The sequence below is a fragment of the Sparus aurata genome, chromosome 4, assembly GCF_900880675.1.
Source record: "Sparus aurata chromosome 4, fSpaAur1.1, whole genome shotgun sequence".
Classification (NCBI taxonomy): Eukaryota; Metazoa; Chordata; class Actinopteri; order Spariformes; family Sparidae; genus Sparus; species Sparus aurata.
The window spans coordinates 20751623-20776500 of NC_044190.1; the positions used below are offsets into that span (position 1 = coordinate 20751623).

Sequence of the window (24878 nt, forward strand, 5' to 3'; positions counted from 1 at the left end):
TGCAAAAAACACATGTTCCAAAATGGCTTAAGGCCAGTGCTGTAGCACACTGCGTGCCCTGCGTAGCACCTCACAGGTGTTTTCGTCCAAGCTCGATTGCAATGGAGTTTATTTATCTTCTTAAGTCAGGCAGTTGTTGAATTGCGTTAATGAAGCAACACATTCAGCTTCAGTTACGAATAAGCACCCTCCCTATCTGTCGTTCGCCCCTGGTAATAATAAAACTCAGTCTGAGAGGAATAGCTGCCTGACAAGCACAGCTCTGGGAAAACTTCGTTCCAAGCGTTTCGCGCATGCGCGTTGAGTGCGGAACCGTTTCGAAAACAGCACCGCGAAAAGTAGCTGGGCTCGGCCGCTGACAGCTAGTGTATTTTGCCAATATATGTACGACATTGTTCCATTATAATGTTTTATCACCCGTTTTAGGTGTTTTAACACAAAGAAAACTCGTGTTTATTGTTGTTGTTTCCGTGTTGACGTTAGCTTGACTAGCCTTGTTTACTTTAACGTTAACGTTAGCTACATTTGCTAACGTTGTCTATTAACAATTTCATTCGCTAATGTTCGCTAACTAGCAGACATGAATCCAGTACGTGGTTCTAACCGGACCGGTTCAAATGCACCTAACTTGAAGAACAAGAAAAAATCCGATCGGACTAAAAAAGAAACCGAACATCAGGTCGGTATCACTTGAACTGATTGTTACTCCGTGTCTTGTTCAGTAAGTCTCCGTTTAGTTGACCTAACGTGTCTAAACACTTTTTAATAATGTTTTTTTTTTTTTCCAGGATCCGGAACACAGTGACAAAGACCATGGCAAGAGCACACACCCAAAACCAGCACAGAAGAGGAAAGGTTAGCTCTTTTATGAGGGTGTCCTGCCTCATCATCAGATGTATATTATGAGATCATGCAGGGTACTCATGTAGGATACTGTAAAATGTGGACCTTTAAGTATTGAGACTCCACTTATACTGTACTTTACGATCTCTCGTGCTACTTTTTGTAGCTGGTGGCTCATCTCCAGTCCCTAACAAAGTCAAAGGTCAGAAAAACTGGAAGCTAATGCCGGTGTCCTCCATCACTGCTCTGGAGAACATATTGGACTTGTCAATACTGTGAGTTCCCTCATTTACAGATGATGACCCTATTGGCTTTGTATGGGCAGAATATGTGGCATAGCCTTTTTAAACCTCAGAATAGTAATAATAGTGTTGGCTTAATATTTCCAGTATGGATTGGGCTATAATTATACCCATTTCAGCCATCCATCAGTTTTCGCCATGACATAATTTGGAGGCACTTCAATTACCGCCAATGCACACTTTGCTCTTTTTTTCACAGAGCAACTCTTGCTTTGAAGCGGAAAGAGAAGAAAGAGAGCCAGGAACATCTGAACATTGTGAAAAGCAGGTGAGCAATAAGACGGAAATTAAGATGTAAATAAATGGCATGAATCTGCTAAAGGGTCTATATATTCACTATGATTAACTTCATTGTCTTCAGTAACACGATTAACAAATAAGAGCAAGTGAGTAATGCTGCAGAGTACAGTGGGGTCGTGTTTTTCTGTCTAGTAATGGCACAGAATGCTAGTATTTTCGTTGATGTGGATTTTATGATGATTTTGTATTGATTTCTAAAAAAGCAGTACATAACATCACATTGACCCACTTTATTTTTTGATCAAGGTAAGCAGTCATCAGCTAGCAGATCATGTTATATATTATAAAAGTAGGGGTTTTAAGTCTGCAGGTTAGTAAAGAGACCTCACCTTCAAAAAGCAGCCAGTCATTCTCTTAAATACTGACCAGTAAGTTCCCTGGAAATAAAGGCTCAGAACTGAGAGATTAATTTGCTTTCTCACTGGCAAGATGTTCTTATATCATACATTTAAAAGATTTACCTCATTCTATCCAAATTGTATTCATATTTTTATTGCTCTTTGTTGTAAAGGTCACTCCGGTGCCTTTTTTTGCTTTTGTAAAACACTTTGAATTGGCCCTATCTTTGAAATTTGCATAGATAAAGCTACCTTGCCCTGCCTTATCTCTTCAAAAGATGACTGTTTGTATGATCATATCATGAGGATACATTTCCCGGTTAAGGTTGATGAATCATCACCCAACCATAACTTCTAATCTGAAATGAGTATTGACTCAAATTTTGTGCTGAGCAGAAGAAAAAAAGTATTCCTAAGGGTATGTGTCTCACTTTCTGAGTTTTTCCTGTGTTTTTTTTTCCTGATATTTTAGGTTCCTTGCCCAATGTGCACAGCTCAAAGTTCCTGTACAGAAGGGAAAGGATGTGGAACATTCATCTCACCACCACCAGGAGGAGAGCAAGAAGTCAGTGGTTGGAAAAACGACTCTGAGCACCCTTGAGGTGAGACACAGTGCAGTCTGAGGAGGCAGACACAACACACAACAATTACTGTTGCAATTTAGAGACTGAAGACAAAATGTATCAGTTACAGCAAACAGCAAGGCTATCCAATAAGTTATTACATATGTTTTAAAAAATGGTTTTAATCTGCTACTCTAGCGGCAGTGTTGTGCAACTACCTGTAAAAGAATAAATGTGGTATTTGTGTGTTTTAATTATCTGTAATGCACATAACTAAATGGTGTCTGTAGCTGTATTATATGATGTCTGTTCCAGGAAGACTTGAAGGCTGTGGTCAAAGCTCTGGAGAAGACAGAGGAGCAGCATGACTCTTTACAGCATACATGCATGACGCTGAGAGACCAGGTGGAGGAAGAGGAGGAGAAAGCAAAAGAGGTGAAGCATAAACATTACAAATGTCTTTGTTCCCTGAACGTTTGATATGTGGTATTCTTTAAACGTACTCTTTGTTCCTGTATTGAACATTCCGTGCTTTAAATAATGAAATATCGATATAATGTTAATGATGCACATAATATTATGTGAATGATCCAATGCAGATTTTAGGTATTGTTGATCTTTTGTATGTCAGTTCATATGGTTGCCTTTTCACTACTTAATTGACTTCAATTGGTCTTTTTGTACACTTTTTTTTTTGTTTGTTTTTTTTAACAGGATGTTTGTACAGTAATTTGCAGTAGAGTCAAACTGATTCATCAGTTTCATATTGGCCAATATGAGAAACTTTTTAGTTTTGAAAAACCATACAAAACAATGCTTGAGGTTATTTAATCATTAAATTCAAACTAAGTGCTGTTTCGGTTCACTGGTGTCATTTTAGACGATAAAGTTTATTGTTAAACTGTAAAATAACCTGCCTTCATTACATATTTTTGACACAAGTGTTTGATAATTACATCTGAGGGATCTCTGCAAAAACAAATGTGTATATTGGGTGATATATTGATATTAGAGTTTTTTACCCTACTCACTACTAGCAGACATTTTTATTGTCATGTTTTTTGAAATTTATTAATTCTGTCTAAGGTGTCTTTGAAGTGTTACCATATTAAATAGGCCACTTCATTTCTGTACTCCATTACAGTCAGAATTGCGGTGACCCAGAAACGGAAGTGGTAGACTGCATTTCTCTGCACAAATACTAGCCAATTTTGCATAATAAGGTCCACAAACTTCTTGTTGGTTCAGTTGCATGAACAGTATGATGAAATGTGGCTGTTGTGAGATCTGACGTAATGGGTGTATTGTTGAGAAATAGTCCTGAACATAAAGTACAGGAAATCATCAATCATCAGTGTAGTATGCTCAATTCATAAGCAGTGGAAAATGTTTGAAGATGAAGAGATACAGATCTGAAATGGAATTCATGCTTCCAATCTGTGTTCACACAGATCTTACAGATACCTGAACAAGGAGTTCTTAACCTTCCCCTGCTGCCATCACAGAAAGATGAAACAACGTTAGAGGTGAGCACTTACCGGTGAGGGTAATATAACTAGTATCTGCTTGACTTGTCCTTATTGCACAATGCCCGATTTCAATATTTTATCATGTACTTCCATCCTTTTTTCTGTGAGTAAGATTTGGTCAACATGTCTGAGTTGGCACTTCCTCAGCGTGTATCAGGGAAGTCTATACATGTCCGCTGTGGTGCAACTTTGTGAAAAAAATGTGAAATCTGTCTTACGAAAGGTATTTGTGACATCTGTGGTTCTGCACCGTCTGGGTTAGTTAGAACAAAAGGATTAAGCTTTGTTTTTGTTTCAGTGACCATTTTGCAAAATACTGTCATAGCACTCCACATTTATTAGAAACACCCAAAATCACGCTTGCAGTGCTTCATACTTTTTTTTCCCCCACAGGCCAGGATGAGAAAAATTATACCAGACAGTGACTCTGAGGCCACGGCCCGGAAACTGGGGAAAATCCTGCAGAAAACAGAGGCTGTCCAAGATGCCCAGGCGCTGCTTTTACAGGCACACAAACACGCTGATCAGCTCTTCAACACAGGCTTCACCCCAGCTGGTGGAGCACCTTGTTCAGACTAGAACCTCACCAAATCTCTCTTTACACTGGTTTGAGGAAATCCACATATGTAAGAAGTTTGCACCTGAGAACACATTGTGACTTTGGTGCTAGATTCTGGTTTGAAGTCAGTTCTACTTTATATGATTTTGGAATATCTGCAATTATCAAATTTCAGCCCCCAACAATTGTAGCAGTATGAGGAGAATAACAACATTTCCAACGGTAGTAGCAGACAGAATGTAAGGAAATAAGCTGAGACCATGAAGATTCTTTAAGTTTGTGGAAAAGTATTTTGGTCAAATAAAATCAAAAATGTGAAAAAAAAAGAATAACACTATTTTCTTTATTACAAATGATAATATCAGCTTAACAATGTGAGTGAAAAGTTGGGTCTTTGAAAAATGTCCATGAATTTCAGAATATCTTCGTATTTAGTATGTCCCACTTTTGCCACCGGTTTGTGCAAAACCATATGAATCATGTTAACTCGGCATGATTGGACTGTGTTTCACAGAGCTTCTTGTGATCTCACAAGAACGCTTGACATTCTCAGTTCTTCAGTTCTTGCAAAACTTAAATGTGTGTTAGAGCTTGTTATCCTGCTGCAGTACAAAGTCAAGTCAAATCATGGCTAGACTCAAGGTTGCTAAGGGCAGTGCATGGGAGAAGATTGATACGTCAAGCTTAGTCCCTGAGAGTTGGGAATGCAGTGCCATCACAGGCGCAGAGTTTGCTAAATATACAACACAAAAGTCTTATCAAAAGGAGACTGTCCTGTAGTGGTCTTAGAAGATGAGTAGCTGTTTCTAAATCAGTTCTCAGGGGAGGAAACAAGGCCAAACATTTGTGGTGGGAAAGGAAATACCAGAACTTAACAGTGAATGACTGGAAGAAATATCATGTGTCACGTTTAACGTTTAAGTGTGTATGTAAGGAGACAAACAGGAGAGAGAATGACCACAGAGAGAATGACCACAGTGTTCAAACCCACAGTGAAACATGGTGGTGACCAAGGAGAAGTACCACTCCACTCTACAGAGACATGCCACACCCTCTGGTTTGATCTTTATAGAAAATGATTCATACTGCAGCAGGACAATGACCCTAAATGTACCTCAAAGCTTACTACTTGAAATACTTGAAGACCTGACCTGAATGCCATGGACCTTTTTTCTACAGCTGCCTCGACCTCAACCCCCCTGAAAATGTATGAGCAGCATTTGAAGACTGAGAAACACATCATAAGAAGCTTTGCGGTCAAATGGTGAGATAACACCAGATTTTCACATGCTTGTGAAGTTGACGCTAGCTCTGATGCATGGCCTCTTTAAAGTATAAGGGGAACTTGATAAATGCTGTGATGAAAAGAATATATATTCAAAACAAATGCAAAATAAGTATTTGATAGAGGTCTACATCTTATTGACCCCTAAGAGATGACAAAAACCGCCATTTGTTTCTCTTCAACATGCTGTAAAATGGCATTTACTCTCTGCACCATGCTGCTCCTTGCACCCTCGTCAGTTTTCTGCCTTTCTTTATTTAGATAAAGATTATTTAAAGATAATTTTTTGGTATTTTGCCTTCACTAGAGCTGATTAATATTGCAGCAGACAAGGGGGGCATGAATCAAACCACAGATGTTGTGGTTCTGTGGTGATTCTGCTGAAACTACTCGACCATCAGAATCCTACTTCTCCATTTTTCCACCTTCTGCATTTAAGAGCTTTCAGTTTTTTTTTGTCTTGTTTTTTTCTGAAGGGAGAAAGGTTAGCCAACTTCTCTTTCACCATTTGAGCCTTAACACCATTGAAGAAACATTGTACCTGCGTATCAAGACTAACAGGTTGTTCATCATTGAAATTCTTCCCCTTTTGACCTTGAAGACACGAGTGTGTGCCTCAGCGGAGTATCATCAGTTGACTGTATGATCCAATGCGATTAAACAGAAGCCATTTAAAGAAATTAAAGTTTGTTTATTCATGTTTTAATGCAGAAAGACAACAAATGTAAAGTGCTACCATTGAGTACAGTTTTATCTCTTTTGTCTATCATGACAGATTAAATGAGCCTGAGTCATAGTTGATACTGATAAGATCCATTCAGTGGTACGCTCCATTCTGAGGCAGCATGTGCAAACTTAATGGTGCGTAATCATGGAGGATTCCATAAGAACAATGATTACCCCGAGGCCAGTAAACTCTGGCATTAAACTTATCGCTGTGTTCACCCCGGCTCCTTGTTTACCATGAAGGTGTTCCTGCCCACTGGACAAGATGATTCATGATTTTACTTTCATGCCCAGTTAGGACCCTCCCTTCAACGTGCCGCAACAGAAGCAAAAGCATTTTTTAAGTCCTCAGTCATCTAGCTTTGCTGATGCCACTTGCGTCCATATACAGTATCAAAAACCAAGCCTGGTTCAGTCTTTGATGTGATGTGTGCTCTTGTTTCTGCTCTTCACTGTTTGGCCACGTTTTTACACGTACAGTCCGCTTGACAAATCATGGGAGTTGAGCTTAGTTCTCTGACATCCTGGTGTCTGGCACCATTGATCCAAGCCTATACGCCAAAGTTTTTAATACCAAGAATCCCCATTGAAGGGGAATGTTCTGTCAAAAAGTGTTTGTTACATGGGGACATGACAGAAGTGGTTGTAATCAAACAATGACTCAACTCAAATCACCTTAATTTATGGTCAAATCAGTCAGCAGGATATCATCCCAACATATACAAAATGTGAGGTGCAATATGTAAGAATAGGCCACCCGTCGAAATTCCAAATATATCACCGGCATGACCGCTAACTGTTGCTTTCTGTAGCTGATGGCTAGTTAGGGGGAGCTTTGGACCATGCCGGGGCTAGCTGGTTAGCATCAGTAGAGATCCCTCCAACACAACACAGGTACCTCGGCCTCATAACATCACAATTATTTCTTCACATTCTGTCAATAATTTTAGGTAACTGTTGGAATGTTTTGAATAAAATTCTAAAATATTGCATCCTGTTCGCTGTTTTACCATCTGCTCTGACATTCAGAATCATTTACAAAACACAAGCCTAAAGCGCATGCGTTGCTTTACAGTAACTTAACCCCTAAAAGTCTTTTATTTACACAGTTCCCCTTTTTTCATGGGGAGGCATGAGCAATTTATGCAAGTGGAGAAATACAACCTGTTAAAAGTCACATTTAACACATTTGACATGTTTAAAGATCATTTAAAGACATTCATGGTTTTGTTAACCTCTCGGCTACATCTGTGAGTTCTTCAGAGAGCTTTTAAGCGACTTCCTTCGTATGGACTCTGAGGAGTCGTCGTTGAAAAGGCGGTCAATAGTGGAGACCAGTGAAGCTTTGATGGCACGGCTTAAGCCTCGGGCAGCGAACACGTAGAGCACAGGGTTAAGACCACTCTTGATGTACACCAGGAACAGGGATATGTACAAGCCAGTCATTGCTCTTTTATACAGCGCGGCCCGATCTGGACGGCCATCGGCCAAGGCCTTCAGGAACCTACAGACAAAATAGGGCACCCAGCAGGTGAGGAAGAGGAGCATGGTGATAAAGAGCACTTGGTACATCCTGGTCATCCTGCGGACAGTTAAAGGGGAGGCGGTGGAGTTGGGTGACGTGGGTGTCATGGGCACTGCTTGATGAACGGTGAGCAAAACTGCCAGGTTACTTCCCAAGAACACCAGCAGGGGCAGAAGGAAACCAGCTACCGTTTCTGTGACAAACAACCCCATGTTAAACGTCCCACTCTCCAAACAGTAGTATTTCCTGTTAACATCTTTCAGGACAGCACTGTGGAGGTAGGGAGCAGAGAAGACGGTGGCCAACAGCCATAACATGCCGCAGGCCAGGGGCACGGCCCAGGAGGGGCGCCGCAGTCGAGCCCACACAGGCCTCAGCAGACACAGGCATCGCTCCAGTGCAACAGCACAGAGCAGGAAAGCAGAGGCGTATAACCCCAGGCCTCGCAGGAACATGGTAATGCGGCAGAAGATAAGACCAAACGGCCAGCTGTAGTCGTGGGCGACGAAGCCCAGCATGAGAGGGGTACGCAGGAGCAGCACCAGGTCAGCCAGGGCCAGGTTCAGGACGTAGATACGGAAACTGCTGGCAGCACGCGTCTCGTCAGTGCTGCCTCTGCGCACCAGGTGACGTTGACCCCGCATTCCAAGTGCCCAAACCACCAGCCCATTCAGAGGGACCCCCACCTCAGAGAACCGAGAGAACCAGCTGTCAGTCACATTCAAAAGAACAGACTTACAGCAACAGTTTGGTAATCGGGGGGGAAATACGCTTATCCGCTCCATTGCAGAGAGTGAAAGAAGAAGAATGATTAAATATAAAACTGCAGGCGGAAGCCAATTAGCTTAGCTGTAAGAAAAACAGGGTGGAATTAGCTTGCCTGCCTCCGTCTTAAGGTTAAAACAGTCTCTAAAACTCACAAATTAACATGTTATATTTTTGTACAAAGACCAGCCTACAAACATGACAAGTTCTGGGTTTTTGTCCGGATATGTGCCAGACTATTTCTTGGCAAAATACCAGGTAATCACTGCCCCCAGCCAGGATGCTGTAAAACTACAACTTGAATTTTTGATCTTCAATTTTTGTGGGATTAAACAAATTAGGCAACCTCATACCGAAAACATTATCCAAACTATTTTTATATACCATTAAGAGCCCCCTCTGTCAATGTCTCGCAAACCTATATGCAATGCAAGTATTTAACTTGGAACCATGTAGGATTTCTCACCAGGAAGATGACCAGAGTAGCTGTAATTTGGACTCCCTTGCTAACCTCGGCCTGCCATGAGGTGCTGGAGATGTTGGGGCTTGTTGAGAGCTGGTTCGCTGCGCTGCCAGGAAACTGTGTTCCATTTATATGAGCCATCGAGGCGATGTCAAAGTCGAGATGATCTGAAACACAGAAGACATGGACTTGATGTCACAGATGCATTGTTTTCATTTGTTCTCTGCAACTTCACTAAAATATAAAATGTCACCATCATTTACAGCAAATGTGCAACATGCATGATTGCACATAGGAATATGGATTTCACATGTCGGTTGCAAAAAAAAGCAGACGAACGATGTCCACACCTCACCCCAACATGACACCACAGGCTTCCTTCCTTAGTTCTGTTTCATTACTGAGAAGTCGACTGTGTCACAATGAAAAGTAAAAGATCAACTAAAATGGCACAAAGTAGAGTGCATACCTCTGCCGAGGCCAAACGGTCACCTTTGGTACTCACTTATATGTAGATGGCGGCCACCTAAATACAGTGATGGAATGTAACTAAGTACATTTACTCAAGTACTGTAATTAAGTGCAATTTTGAGGTACTTCTACTTGAGTTATTCCATTATCTGCTACTTCCACGTTACTACATTTTGGAGGCAAATATTGTCCTTTTTATTCCACTACATGCATTGAATCATTTACTAGTTACATTATTTTTTTTTAATCTGCATATCAGATATGTAAAAGAAAAAGTCTAACACTAGAATTACAGCTAAGTACTAGTTAGCCCAGTTAGCTGTGCAGCTACCATACCAGACTTGTGGTTTGAAGAACCAGGTGGTTGTTTAGTGGTTGTACACCCCTAACCCAGGAGCTTTTGACCTGGATGTGTCATGGCTAGCTGGTAAGCATGCTAACTTCAGTAAATATCTTAACATGATCAGATCAGAACTGCTATTCACATTATGTTCATTTGAATTTCTTAATTTTTCAGGTAAAATCTTTACATATTCCCCCTTGAATACCAGATATAGTCAAGTACTACTGGTATGGTGAGTTTCACTTTCACCAAAGTAACCAAAGGCTCTGATTTGGGTTGATTTTTTTCATCAAGGTCCAGATTCCTTGAGAAATAAACGAAAATGTAAAAAGAAACTGCCAGGAAAACCTCTGGAAATGTCCTTTTATCTGAATTTGCACAGAAAAAACCGAAACAACAAAAATGACACCCATCCTGCTGACAAACCAACCAAATAACGGACACGGCTGAAAACACAAGAGTCTTATACAAAACATATACAGTTGGTTTTATGCTACATAGGGCAGCGCTGCAACCTGCCAAATCTCTTCACTGCCACCAAACACATGTTTTTGGTTGTTTTGTTTTTTTATCACCGAAGAGGACACTGCATGGCCTTGTGTTCTAATCTTAGAAAATCTATTAGTTTACCAAACAAGGACCAGCTGTTTGTCCTTATATGGGAGTTGAGTCTCCATAATGCTGACCACGTGATCCTTTTTTCTTCCCACCAATGTCACTAATATAAGGACGTGCAAACGCCGACACCGACACCGACACACAGTACCTGTGTCAGGTAGTGCATTAGCAGTAATGATTACAGATGGAAGGAATCTGGAAGGATGGCAGGAATCAGTTTTTCCTGCATCCCCGTTGCCCCAGGGCCCTGCCTGAGTGTACATCTAGACCGGGCCTGTTTGTGTGCAGCTGGTATGAGGGCAGCATGCATGCACGCACTCCTGCCTTAATGAACACACCTCCTCCCGTCTCCACGCAGCAGCAGTAACCCTAACCCTAACCACATTCAAAGTTACTGATTGCAAGTTTGGTTCCCTGATTAAAAGCTGCTGAAGCTGAGATTTCTAGAGTGTACCCGAGAAGTTCAGGATTTACAATCTGTGTTTAAAAGTCAGTGTTGAAAAGCTGCCTCAAATCATGAATGTGTTCATTTAAAGAGTCGGCTTCTTACCTTTTTATTTGCCTTGTGTGTGGGAGAAATGGAGCAGGAGATAAAGAGAAAAGGAGTGCCTACTCTGTTATAAGAGCAATCTCTCTCTCTCTCTCCCCCTCTCTCTCTCTCTGCCTGTCTCTCTCTCTCTCTTTCCTGTGTATGATTGCAACACACTCCTTCCTATGAACATATCTTTGAACATCAGAAACATTAGTTTCGACTGTGTTATTTTCAACCAATTAAAAACCATTTCCTCTCGCTCTTATCGGCTGCAATCGCCATTCACCTTTAGAAGCATATCATCATTTGTCATCACAGACACTCTTGCAATTATTGTCAAATTATTCTCTGCATTTGAGAGAGCAGCAGGTCTAGGCATTGATAAGGACACTGACCTGAGATGGTGGAGGAAACCAGAGCACCTGGAGAAAAGCCACACAGTTTCAGTTCCATGTGAGAAACACAACGCTAAAAAGCAGTTAATAGAGGTTTTTTTTTTTTTTTTACATGATTTCAAACATGTTTTGAGCAAGAAAACTAATAAGTCTGTCCATGCACACTCATGTGCTTTAATTCTCTTCTTAATTCATCTGCTTGTTCTACTTGACAAAACTGCGTCACTTACTGCAAATAGTTCCTGATACATCAAGCAAGACAAGTTAAAAGAATTTTTTTTTTTTTTATCTTGCATTGACAATGCTGCAATGACATGACAAGCATCTCCTTTGTCATATTTGCTTTGGTGTCAAGATCTGCGAACTTTATTTCGTGAGAACCTCAGTGAGACAGTCAACACCATCAGAAAGGGAAAGTGTGGTTTTTAACGCCGGAAAAAATAATAATCAGCACTCTACCTCATTTTTATCTTCACCTTCCCCTTTCAGTTTCCTTCAGAATTTGAACGCTCCTACATTTTAGGAAACAATTGTCATTTTTTTTTATATCCCCCTTCTGTTGTTTGATATACTCTGTCCTCAGGAAAGAGTGCTCATTTAAGACCAGGTTGTGTTGTCACCCCGTGGCATAATCACTGTCCTGATAATGAGTTGGTTGATTCAACGTACTGCTTTCAGAGGTCTATCCAGCTCACACAGTTGTACAGAATGGTGTCACCCCATTAATGTCCGCAGTAAGGTTGTCAGAAGTATTGACACAAGGAACATTAGCACAAATGTGGACCAAAAGAAAACTTTATTCCAGTGCAATTACATTAAAAACAAGGAGAAAACCTATCAAAGTGTTTTCATTACTGTGTTGGAATACTTTCAATGGCTGTTTATGAATGTTGTTGCACATCTGTTTTTTGTGTGTGTTTAGCCGTGGAGCTTTTTTTTTAATTTTATTTTCTTTTTTGCTACACTAGTATTCTGCCAAAGTTACATTTTTTCAGTGTTGTGACTACCTCAGTTCATGGTGGATTTTTATAAATTCCTTTTCATCATTTAAAAGCTGGGCTGGTCTTTTATGACTATGAAGGGTTCAGCACTTTTCACCTTTTCAACTTGGTCAAACACCTTTCAGTCTCAGTGTCACGTCTGTCACTGGGTTCAATAAATCATACATTTAAAACTATTTTTAGGACGTTGGGATGAGGTTGAATTTAGGAGTGTCACCACCTAGTGTGAGAAGCTGCTCTGTAGTCTGTGACGACATTGAAACTGTGCTTACTTTGATTCACCATTGTCGTCTTTGTCTGAAGGGGCCGCCAGAATCAACAAAAAATGTAACAGCATTCTAAAATCAGTTGTGAGTCATTAATGAGAGTGTGTGATTGTGTTTTTTGCGGTCGCTTGGCTAACAGAGCAAATGCATCACTGTGATTTCCCATGATAGTGACTTTATGTGTGGAGCTGGTTGATTATTAATGTTGAGGCCATTCAAAAGTACTTTTCAGCTAAAATGAGCACACAACATTAGACCCCATAGTTGTGTTGAAATGTGTTTCTGCTTCTGTTACATTCTCTCCTCATTCTGACCTCGACTGTTTTCCATCCTTTCTGTAATTTTTTTTTGACAGCTTACTACTTCCCATTTTCTCCAGGCTGCTTTACATTTTTGGTGTATTTGATCGTCATTTTTGTCCCTGATTGGATATGTTACTGTGTACTTCATTAAACTTTAGCTCACTGTGGAACTGAGTTTTTTTGTGTGTCACTTTGTTATTGTTGCTTCAACACACATAACTCCAGAGGGTCAGGCCAGTAACTAATGAAGTAACTGATTACAGGCTGTGAGTTCATATTGAAGGGCTGGTAAAGGTCTATATTTTTGTCATGGCCTGTTGCCCATTAATTTCTACTAAAGACGTAGGATGGATACTTTTACAATTTGTAAAAAGGACAACATTTTTAAACAGTGGCACACTGTATTTTTTTTTACAAACTTCACACAAAGAGGAATACATAGGGCCATTGCTCAAGATGAGTTTCAGACACACATTTGGTGCACCAGTCAGTATATGAATGGTATCTGAAGCCTTAAGCCACGTCTAATGAGTTTTTTTAAGGCATGATGATGCAACAGTCGTCCTTCACCAGTAGATGGCAGTGCTGCTCATTGGGTAAAAAATTAGGAACTCTAATTAGTCAATTCTGTCTTCAAGCATCTTCATGTGGCTTTTAGGATTGAGCTGACTTTTTTCAAGGGCACATGTTTTTTGTGTCGAGACTGGAACATGACTGTAGATACATGACGCTCAAAGTATTCATGTCTAGAGTGAATGAGACGATTGCTTGAGTCATTTTAGGGGATTTTATTGTCACATGTGACAGATTTGTGACATTTGATGAGTGCTGAACTGTCTTTAAAGGAGCTTTCCAAAACAATTTTTTGTTAATCAGCCACCAAGTTGATTCAAACTGTATGAACACAAACAGAATCTAGAAAGTTATAATGCAAAATAACAATATTACAGTTTCTTTTCATCACTAAAATTGGCTTGTTTTCTTTTTTATTTTCAACAACAAAAACCCATTGACGAAACTATAAATCAATTGATTATGAAGTATCTAATTACTAAACCCAGAATGGAAGTTTGAAATTATTTTGTACGAAAAAAAATAATTACATATTACATACACATAACACATAATGACACATTTTCATGTGGAGTAATTACATTTTTGACTGATATTGCTTCTTCACCGTTCCATGGAATGCTGTGTGAATTATGATATGAACACATTTTCATGTTGCCAGGTCAGTGGTGGAAAGTTACTAAGTATTAAGTACCGTACCTTCTGCTTCTACTCTACTTCATTTCAGAGGGCGCTGTCTTACATTTGACCCATTTACATGACAGGTTTAGTTACAAGTGACTTCAGAAATTAAGATTTTTGCACATAAAACATTTAAACGACTTCTAAAACATGATATTTGGTTATAGGTGACACTAACCAACAGTACATACAAGCACAGCTGAAACATGAAATCAATGAAACAAATAGCTGAATGACAAATAATGACGTAATTGTCAACTGTTTTATTAGTCATTATTAAATGTTAGTTTTCATGCAAAAATATTTCATGGGTTCAGTTTCACAAGTGTGAGAATTTGCTGTTTTTTTCTTTGAGATATTTAATTGTATCATTAGATTTTAAATGCAGGACAAGGAAATGAATTGGAGACATCAATCTTAAATGATGATAGATGATAAAAAAACAACAACCCAACAACAACTACAACAACAACGTTTATTTTAATCACACATCCATAAAGGGACCATAGTCATAAATGGCCATTCAACATTTTTAGACACAGATTTACTTCACATTCGTTATGATCTCATATGGGTTTTGAAATACATCCGAGGATCCAGAAGTTTAATGCTTTGGAATAGACACATTTAGACACAGTATAGAGCTCACCTAATGAAGTCTTCTCAGCCTTTGATTGATCGAAATGATGTGCAGGCTGACAGCCAAAAGGAGAAAATAATAAAATTAAACCAAAAAATTGAAATTTAAAAAATAATTTGTTTTGATTCACTATCTCTCAGGAATGGATCGAGTTGAGTCAAAAGCATAAACAGAAGCAGTTTGAAGCCTATGACATTCATCCATGCCATACAAATGCGCACATCATCTCAACAGAAATAATTTGATACAATACAGACAAGAAGATTTTTTGTCTTTTAAAAAATTACATAATGTGTTTATTTGTATTTATGGATATAATATGTAGAAATTCTGCTGCAAACAGCCTGAATTAACCTTGAGTTAACGACAGCACACTAGAGAGTCTGTTTGGCACTCACCAGAGGCTGTGATTTATTTGCCGTCTTTCTTACCTCTCCTCTTTGTGTTGTTACCTTCATGAAATAAAATTTCTTATCCAGCGCCAGTCAACAGTCAACATTACAGAACATAATGAAATTGGAGGTCAGCTCCGTGGAACTATGCTGCAGTCAGGCTGATGAATGGGAGTGAAGAGAAATCCACTTATTAATCTCAAAAGTTAAAAAGCAATCGCTCAGCTCCCATCCCGTCAGTAAGCAGCTCTGGATCAGAGCAGAATCCGATGTGGCTGTTTAATCATCAGGTCTGGCTTATTTCCTGATTCTAGACAGCTCTTAGCAGTGGCTCCTTCCAACATAACTGTCTGCAGATGCTTTATGTTTTATTTTGATGGGGAGCCCTCTGGCAGTGGAAATTACATGTTTCCTTTGTAACATGGAGTACACACATGTGGCCACAGAAAAGGGGCGGGGAAACAGACAAAGCCAGGAAATGAAAAGCAAAACGTGAAGACAGAACTTCAAAATAAAACAGGAAATAACTGAACCACAAAATCAAACCATTAATACTAACACTACTTATTTCAGACTTACTTACTAACTTAATGCATACTTACCCAATATTTAAAACTTACTATTATTACGATCTAATAATCACTTACTAAATAATTAATACTTGAATACTTAGTACTTAGTCAGTGACTTACTCATAACTTACATTATACTTACTTAAATCTGACTAACTTAAACTTACTTAATACGTTCTTAATATTTCCATTCATTTATTCATTCATACAAAATACAAACATACATATACAGTCAGACGAACTGCTTTTGAGACATAATCATTTGGTTTTTAGTGTTTTAGGTGGACATCTCTTTAGTTTCTGTTTACACTGTATGAATTATATATAACATTGTGTGGTAGATGCCGACAAATCCTCAAAAAGACAATGTTACATTATGAGAAAAAAGGGTCATTTTACTGTGCATGTAGTCCTAGTATTTAAGTTTATTTATTTTTTATTTTTTTTAATTATCTAACGTTAATTGGAATCCATCAGTTCCAAAAACCCCAAAAATTGAGAAGTGTATGTATATTTAAAGTAGTTTGTGGAATTGATTCATAACCAGCACTGGTCTTTCCACCTCTGAGCTCACACACACTTCCTTTAAACCGGCTAATTTTAGCTGCAGGGGTTTTGATCGAGGGGGAAACCACATTTACATGTCACTGTGAAGAGCAGGAATGAAAGCAACTGTGTGTGCTTTGTTGATTTTTGTTGCTCATTGTGTTTATCTTAATATTACTTGTGTAGTATTGTTTTGCAGTAAAACAATAGCTGCTTTCAGTCAGCAGGTGCTCTTAGTGATGTGAAAATAAATCTACGTCTTCTGGAGACTAAAAAAAAAAACAAAGTTTCATCTCTGTTTGAAATTTTCCCTGCGGTGCCACATATGTCGCACTTTGAGGACACGCCGACCACGACGAGATGACGGCATAGAGAGCTGGAAATGTTATCAGATCATATCAGCTGTACGTCTGTCGGGCCTCTCATGCATATCCCACATATGATAGGAAAGTAGAGTGAAGTCAGGACTGTAGGTTGCCCACGTGGAAATACTGAAACATAAGTCTGCGCTGTAGAAACAGAGAGAAAAAGAAAGTATGTTCTTTGGTTTCATTTGACTAGACATTGACAAATACGACTCATAAAATCCTTCTGCTTTAATGAATAAACTCTCTCACTGCTACAGCTTGTAAAAGAATCGAAAGTCGATGAGGTTTTGAGTGAAGGTGATAGAAGTCTCATTTTTAGGTTCTGTCAGTTGAATTTCAAAAGACAATTTGGGTCAATTTTCCATTTAACACCTACATATGATGTCACTTTCTCTGTCTCTGGAGTTTTTTTGGTCACCAAGACAATACACAACCTTTTGTTAAAATGAAAAGGGAAACCTATAAAGGGACATCCTTCCTTAATTTGTAATTTGTAAAAGGAGGAGACAGAGTGTCAGACAGAAGTAGTCAGGATTGTGTCTGAGGTGTCTTCAGCTGGCATATTGCACATTGTGAATTTCCAGAATGTGAAGGGGGGGGGGGTCCCCTGCTGCATCTCTGTTACTTCCCCGCCTCCATACGTACTTTCAACCTTTCCCCTTCAACTACTACGTCAACATGTCTCTTTCAATGTGTTTCCTCTGTAACGCTGTAACAGGAATGTGATGTTCAAGACACTAGTCCACGTAAGAAAAGAGTAAGAAAAGGGTTTGCGTGAAGCTAAAGTGTGCAGCTGGCCAGTCAAAAAAGCTAATCTCAGAGCTGGTGAAGGGCGGGAGTGAGAATAAATGGGGAGGCACCGTGTCTTCTGAGAAACCGAGCTGTATGACTCACTCACGGGGTAACCACAAGCAAACATTTCAAGCAACGAGATTTTGGACTGGTTTACGATATGTAACGAGGATAGTGTGCAGGATCATAGTCATAGTTGAAAAAGGGTCTCTTTGAAATCCCCGCCGGTGACACTCCCATAACTGTCAAAACAGAAATCCATTTAATTTCACGACCCTGCACAGTCATAATGTTCTGTGATTGTACAGGTGGCTTGATAAGAAACCAGTTCAGGTGAGAGGAAAGGTGTGTAGATATGAAAATAAAATGAGACAGGTTTGAACATTAATTCAATAAAATGACCACAGAGCGTTTCAAAGCCCTGATCTAAGATCAAACTGTATCCACAACAAACACAACTGACTGTTGCTCGAGAGCTTTCATTGTTGTCATTAGTGTTTTTAAGAGGCATGTATCAACACCTAGATTACCATGATGTTTAGCACAGATAGTCCCTGACAATAAGGTCTTTGGTAATCCCCTGATTTTCATCCAGCGACACCAGCAGGTCAAAATTCTCACTTATCTACAATAGCGCCTCAAAGGGTGGCATGGCCACTCCACACTATTTCTGGTCCCACTACTGCCCCCGCTTACCAGGGAAATGATAGGTAGTCTAATCTGAGGATCACCTAACTAGTATATATACACATACCGATTTAAACAGTGATTGTTATGAGGCTCAACATTTTAACTTTACCTGAAAGTCTATGCCCATCAATTAGTAACATTATCTGTAAAATATGAAACCAAAATAAGTTGCGATTCCCAGCAAATTATGTCACGTCACGTCAAGTTACATGAGTGTCCCTGACAAAAAGTATGATCTTTTCCTAAACCTAACCAAACTGCAACCATTTGACGTTAATAACGTTAAAACATTCATAGTGTCATAATACGTGAACTACTTGTCAGCAAGCTTTATTCTGAAAGTATAAATGGACAATGTGTCTTATGTTATATCGCTAACTTGACCGTGTAGCCTCTATTTTGAAAATCTAATTGGACTAACGAACGGAGGCTAACCAAGCTTCTGTATTTAACAAGTTGAGAGTGAGAAGTTTAAAGAGTTCCAGCCTGAGTGTTATGTTGATATAGTTTTCAACCACTGTATATATTACAAATGCATGATAAAATTACTGAAATTCAGTTAAAGCTTTTGGTTTTGGTGCCACCCCAAGATTTTCAGTGGACACCAGTTACAGACTCAGGATGTTTGAGGGGCAGTGGTGAAACAAATGAACTGGAACAGTTGTATGTGGTGGAGCACCGGTGGCCAGAAAGTCCTGATGAGAGGGCACTTCACTTCCACTTTGACGAGCGAAAGGTCACCCTAGAGGGCACTATCATGTTTTATCTACCGCAGGGTCATCCAAGAGGACACTTGTGATGGTTTTTTTTTTTTTTTTTTTTTTTTTACATGGGGGCAATTATAAACCAACATAATATCTGCTAAACTGTTAGGGCATTAGTTTTAGCAACAGGTCAAAGCACTGTTGTGTCCTATAACAAACAAGACAGTAATTCTAGACAGATCTTTTATTTAAAATGTGTTCACAAATGTCCAAAAATGAACTAGACAGCATGCAGTGGAAATATGATGGAGTTTTGAGGGAACCCTTGATGGATACATTTCTCCCACAATGCAATGCAAAACATAAATGGAGGAACAGGTGGTAAAAAATAGATAAATTGTGGGTGGTTGGGAGACAGCTCCAAAAAAGATCTTGAGAACAAGAATGAAATCTTTGACATTTTACTATTTGTGAAGGTTAACTTGCTGTGAACTTCAGAGTTTGATGGATGTCTAACGTCACAGGATTAGCTTCTAGCACAGTGGCACATATAGAATTAGATGGAATTACTATTTAGTTTAGATTTGGGACATGCGTCAGTCAGGCAGGAATTTGTTACATTGTAAGTACACGCTGTTCAAACGCAGCCATGTGTGTCTTCTGTATTCCTGTCAAATCTTCCATGCGTTACATCTGAATCCAAAGTCATGATGTCAAACTGCCAACATCTCAATGTCAGTCTCTACTTTTGTCATCACAAGTGGCATGACTGTAAATAACCTTTTGAAATCCAAGAAACGAATATATCTTCTATTCTGTAGGCAGCATTTACATAAGAGATAAATGGCATCTTACTGCAAATTTGTTGCGTGATGTTCTTTTTCATTAATCAGTCATTCTGTGACGAGGGGATTTCACATGAGTCATGGGCAAGTGTATAAAAGGGATGCTAACCCACATTTTGGTTTACTTTTCGATGGAACAGAGAGAGAGACACACACACACACGGAGGGTGAGGAGAGGACAGAAGAGGAGAAAGACACCAGTTGCTGAAAAAGGAAGTGTTGTTGGTTTTACTCGAGAGCAAGGTTAGTAACTACCCGACTACCATGACAGCAAACACACACAAACAGAGAGCTACTTCCTGACGACAACTCAACTTAGATTAGCATTTTGATTCTCAGCCAGAGTCGACGTATAACCGCACCTGCTACATCCTGTTAGAGCTAATAACGTCTGATACAGGCAGAACTTTACACTCGTCCAGGTTTCTGAGTCTGTACTCTTAAGCTCTGCAGTCTGACAGCCCGTGTAGAGGGTCACAAACATGGCTCAAACACACAAAGATGGATTTAATAATCCTTAGGCTGAATTACAGGGTATGGGTATGGCATAAAAGGTAGTGACATCTTAGATAACTTAACTTAAGTTGTTCAAGGGAAAATGTAAGGAACTTAGTGAGAGAATTGTTGTCAAAAGTCCTCATTGTGTATTGAATCTTTATCTAGTGCAGTATTTCTTTGTTTTCTAATTAATGAGGCAATTGTTTTTTTTCACAGAAAGTAAAAAAACATGTGCTTACAGTCAGTTAAATGAGAGCTTTCTTGTAATCCATCTCTCAAAGTCTTTGCAGTGGTAATTGTAATTTAGGTTACCACAAGTCACTACAATAAGCAGCGTCTGACTCATGAATGAAACGCTGTTGTTCAGACATACAACTCATCTCTCAAAACCCAGCCAGTGATCAGTGCATCTGTCACCCCCTGCAGGACGTCCTCGACAGCTTCAACACCGACAGAGAGGTAAGAATGTGGATGATGAAACAGCCGCCAAGTCCTTGTCCCAGGTTGAGGTTAATGCTAATCGTGATAGGGGTTGTTCATCAGCAGACACCTAACATGTTAGCATTAGCTTTACTCTGGGAGACCTCACAGAAAGACCAGCGCTGAAGTCATCCTGCAGCTGAGGGGATACGATGCCTGAGTGGACTAACATGCACACAAATGAAGATGTGGAGATGCTGCAGTCATGTGTGGCACATGAGGCAGGAGCACATTTGAACTACTGGTGTGTAGGATTAAGAGGACCTATTAATTGAAACGGAATAGAGGGCGTATGATTATGTTGTAATTGGTGAGTGACCATGACTCTTTAATGAAAGTATTGCTATATTTATATATAAATAGTTTGAACTGGGTGAATTATTGAAATGCAAACTGAACATTTCCTACTGCTGGCAGTTTCTCATTAAAAGAATTTAACTGGCAAAAGAGGAGTTGACTATTATTATTCAGTAGTCACAGAACATGCACTGTAATTAAAAACAGCAGACGACATTTGCTGACAGAGGATCAGTTGGAGGTACTGGTTGGAGAAATGGAACAAGAGGGAGCAGCCATGGTGAGGGGAGGAGCAGCAGGCAACGGGCTGCACACCTCCAGCTTCCCCGTGAGGTAACTCCTCTCACTGTGCCCTCAAATCAAATGATAGAAAAGGGCTAATTACTCACTTCTTTATTAAAACAACAGTGGTTAGTTTGGCTGCAGCCTGAATTCTGTTGCTTATAGCATTAAATTGAACTTGCTGTTACCCTGTATGACCACAGGTGTCGCCAAATCAACCACTGAAATCTTAGTAATTGTTACTTTAAACAGAACATGATTTAAAATGTAAGCCCATATTCGATTTATCACTTGCTATGGCTCATTAGACTTCTAGATTTACTCAAGTTTTGTCCTTCAGTACAATTTTGAGGTAAGCCCACTTGAGTATATCCCTTATTGTGTCATGTTACATCTTGTACATACAAGGACAGTTACTGTATATAGTATGTTTATCTTGATTCAAATTGTTATTTTGTTCTTTCCAAATCTCTCTATTATTGTCTCTATTTTTTGAGACTTACTCTTGTGCTGCTACTTATTTCTCTGTACTGCTGTGTTACCTGTGAATTTCTCCCAAGGGGGATCAATAAAGGAAGATCTTAATCTAAATCTTAATCTTATCTACTTAACTTCCACTCCACTACTTTTTGGCAAAGTAGCACATATTATACTTTTTACAACACTTTATTTCATATGGTACATCATATCTGATATGTATAACTTTAGCTAGTACTTCGCAGATTACATGCTGTATGAGAGCTAAAGCAGCACATTTAATCAGATTTAAGAACAACAAAAACAAAACACTGATTCCGAATCCAGAAGCCAGATAAATGCAAAATATTCGATACAATTAATCAGCCAGCTGATCAGTGGACCCATTGCATACAGTATATACATACATGTAAATGTAAATGTAAATGTTAATGTATAATTTACTGAAGGATGGAGGATGAGGGTTACGGAGGGAGACAGTCGGCTTGGCGCCATGTGCCAGCCACAACTGATTATTGGTGAATCACAGTTGTCTTCAATGGAAGCTTATAAAGCTCCCCGGGGTGAAGTGGTCACTGCAGAGGTGAATGTTGGTGGTGATCTTCAGCTCCCCATCAATGTGCCACAGGACAAAATGAATCCACCTCTTCTTCAAATCTCCATCCTTGGAAAATGTAGACAAAGTGGTCTAGCTGCTCCGGCATCCAGCAAAGATGCATCCGCCGGACATTGACGAAGCTAGCGAAAGGATGGCAGGAGAAGGCGCTGTAATCACTCGAGGCCCAGTGGGAGAACTAAAGATGCTCATGATGCTTCTCATTGTTATAACGCAGCAGTGTATGCTGGGTGTTGGCGGCAGTGCGTCATCAAGCCCTGAGTTAAGGCGAAAGCGGTGATAAAACAGATATCCATCAGACTCCACATTTCAGAACTATGCAGTGAAAAGTCTTCAACATGTTTTCAACAGTTTCCAACATTTATAATGTATTTTGAAACAAACCTCTGAATTCCCTTTACACAATCTTAAAGTACATTTATCGCCAGAGAAAGAAATTTGATTCTGAAGTATGTTTAATATCTGATACTTTAAGACTTTCACCTTTTACCAAAATACTACTTTAACATGATGTCATTACTTTTACTCAAGTATGACCTTTGACTACTTCTTACAACACTAACTAAATGAAAGAAGTGCTGTATTTGCAATATTTGGACATTAACAGCTGCCCGTAAGGTTTGACACTATGCCATCCAATTTTTTTTATTGTTCATACAAAATGATTTGAGGGTAAAGAACATCCTCGTGCTTCATAAACTCAATAAATAATTTGCAACCACTTGACAATAAATGAAAACAAGATCTTTAGAACGGACCGGATCTTGTGTTTAAGAGATACACTGTATGTTTTTACAACATGATATTTAACATCAGTTTTATGATGAGTTGAAAGGGATTTTCACTCATAGGTTTTAGTCACGGTGATTTCAGATTGTGACAGATTATATTCTGCCCCCCTGCTGCTCTTAACTTTCTGTGAATAAATTAGCTCCACCAGAGATAATTATCTGAATCTGCAGCTCCTTGAGACAAAGGAAAAAACAAAGTAAAACCTTCTTAATTCAGTTGTGAAATCTTTCAGACAAGAGGTGGATTCAGAAGTTTCCTCTGGTACCTGCTTTCATGTTGCGTCTTGAATCTGCCTTGGAAAGCATCTGGCATCTGTGTGCGTGGAAATGAAATCAACCTCAGAGATCTGAGTGTGGAGTTTGTTTCGATATAATTTTGTGTGAGGAAACGTCTCTGCATCTGCTTCCTTTGCGTAGTCCATGTCAACAAAACTCGAGGTTTTAAAAGAATTATATAGATATGAAAGATGTTGCCAGGACTTTGAACACACGCACACACACACACACACACACACACACACACAAGAGCACAGTCACTTCCAGATTGAAACACAGTCATTTTCTGTGCAGTTCTGCTGTCATTTGTGTTGCTTTAGTCTTGTGACGGAAGCTTTGCGTAATCTTTTAAACCACTTTGTCATTAGTTCAGATCCCCCAGAATGAGGGGATTACAGCCTTGGCTCCTTAAATGCAGAATATACAGGATTTTAAAGAAAATCCACTCCAACCCATCCATCCGATAACGATTTCAGATGTATTGATCCATATGGAAATAAAAAAGATCGTGATAAAACATCACGCTTGGGATGTGGTGGAGGATTTACCAAAGTCATTTGTAGATTTAATTCAATGTTCAGAAGCAGATGGACGTCTCTATGACCTGATCTCGTCAAAGTCTTTGTGCCCTCTGGGTTCATTTAAGGTGATCACTGAGTCACAGCTTTCATTCATCTTTCGATTCGTCACCACATCAGTGTTTCCCCCCCCCCGACAGGAGAGACCGCACTACTAATCATATCTGTACTCTCTTGTCCTGGACTTCCTCATATGGTTACATAACTGAAAGCAAGTTTTTGACTAGGTTTGATCAAGTCGCCTTAGAATTATTATTTTTTTATTTGAATACAGTTAATGTAAGATGGCTTTCTAATGATGTCCAGAAATATGCTGCAGAAAAAAGCCATGCAGCCACAAATAATGTCGTTTTTTTTAAAGCACATATTCATTATACTTTCCAACACATCAAAACAATCATAGACAGATCTGTGCACAAGAACTAAACATCTGATTTAGATCCATGTAACTGATGTACATCTGACATATTATCATCAGAGGAATGAAAGATATCACATTTCCCCACGTATACTTTCACAAAATTCAGCCTTTTGAGGTATCATATTATATAATTGTGAGTCTATTTTGCATGTTGTAAGCACGCAAACCTCGTGTATCATCGTATCTCTCGTTATTTCATTGCTTTATTAACTTTAATTTTATTCATCTGCGTC

General features: G+C 39.3%; 2 protein-coding genes across 3 annotated transcripts; one reads left to right on the top strand and one right to left on the bottom strand.

Moving 5' to 3' along the window:
* Positions 1–255: 255 nt before the first annotated feature.
* On the top strand, positions 256–4768 carry cenpq (centromere protein Q). The gene is made up of 8 exons (XM_030414087.1): positions 256–679; positions 789–855; positions 1010–1118; positions 1345–1413; positions 2256–2385; positions 2662–2781; positions 3798–3872; positions 4269–4768. Exons 1-8 carry the CDS (start codon positions 581–583, stop codon positions 4452–4454), a joined length of 855 nt encoding a protein of 284 aa, XP_030269947.1. The 5' UTR covers positions 256–580; the 3' UTR covers positions 4455–4768.
* Positions 4769–7530: 2762 nt separating this feature from the next.
* LOC115580134 (C5a anaphylatoxin chemotactic receptor 1) lies at positions 7531–11257 on the bottom strand. 2 transcript variants are annotated; one of them, XM_030414084.1, is made up of 3 exons: positions 11181–11257; positions 9202–9365; positions 7531–8656 (listed from the first exon to the last, which is right to left on the bottom strand). In XM_030414084.1, the coding sequence occupies exons 2-3, from the start codon at positions 9337–9339 to the stop codon at positions 7688–7690; spliced, it is 1107 nt and encodes a 368-aa protein (XP_030269944.1). In that variant the 5' UTR covers positions 9340–9365; positions 11181–11257; the 3' UTR covers positions 7531–7687. The 2 variants fall into 2 exon arrangements, with proteins under 2 accessions (XP_030269944.1, XP_030269946.1); XM_030414086.1 differs by lacking the exon at positions 11181–11257 and adding an exon at positions 9554–9638.
* Positions 11258–24878: the final 13621 nt, after the last annotated feature.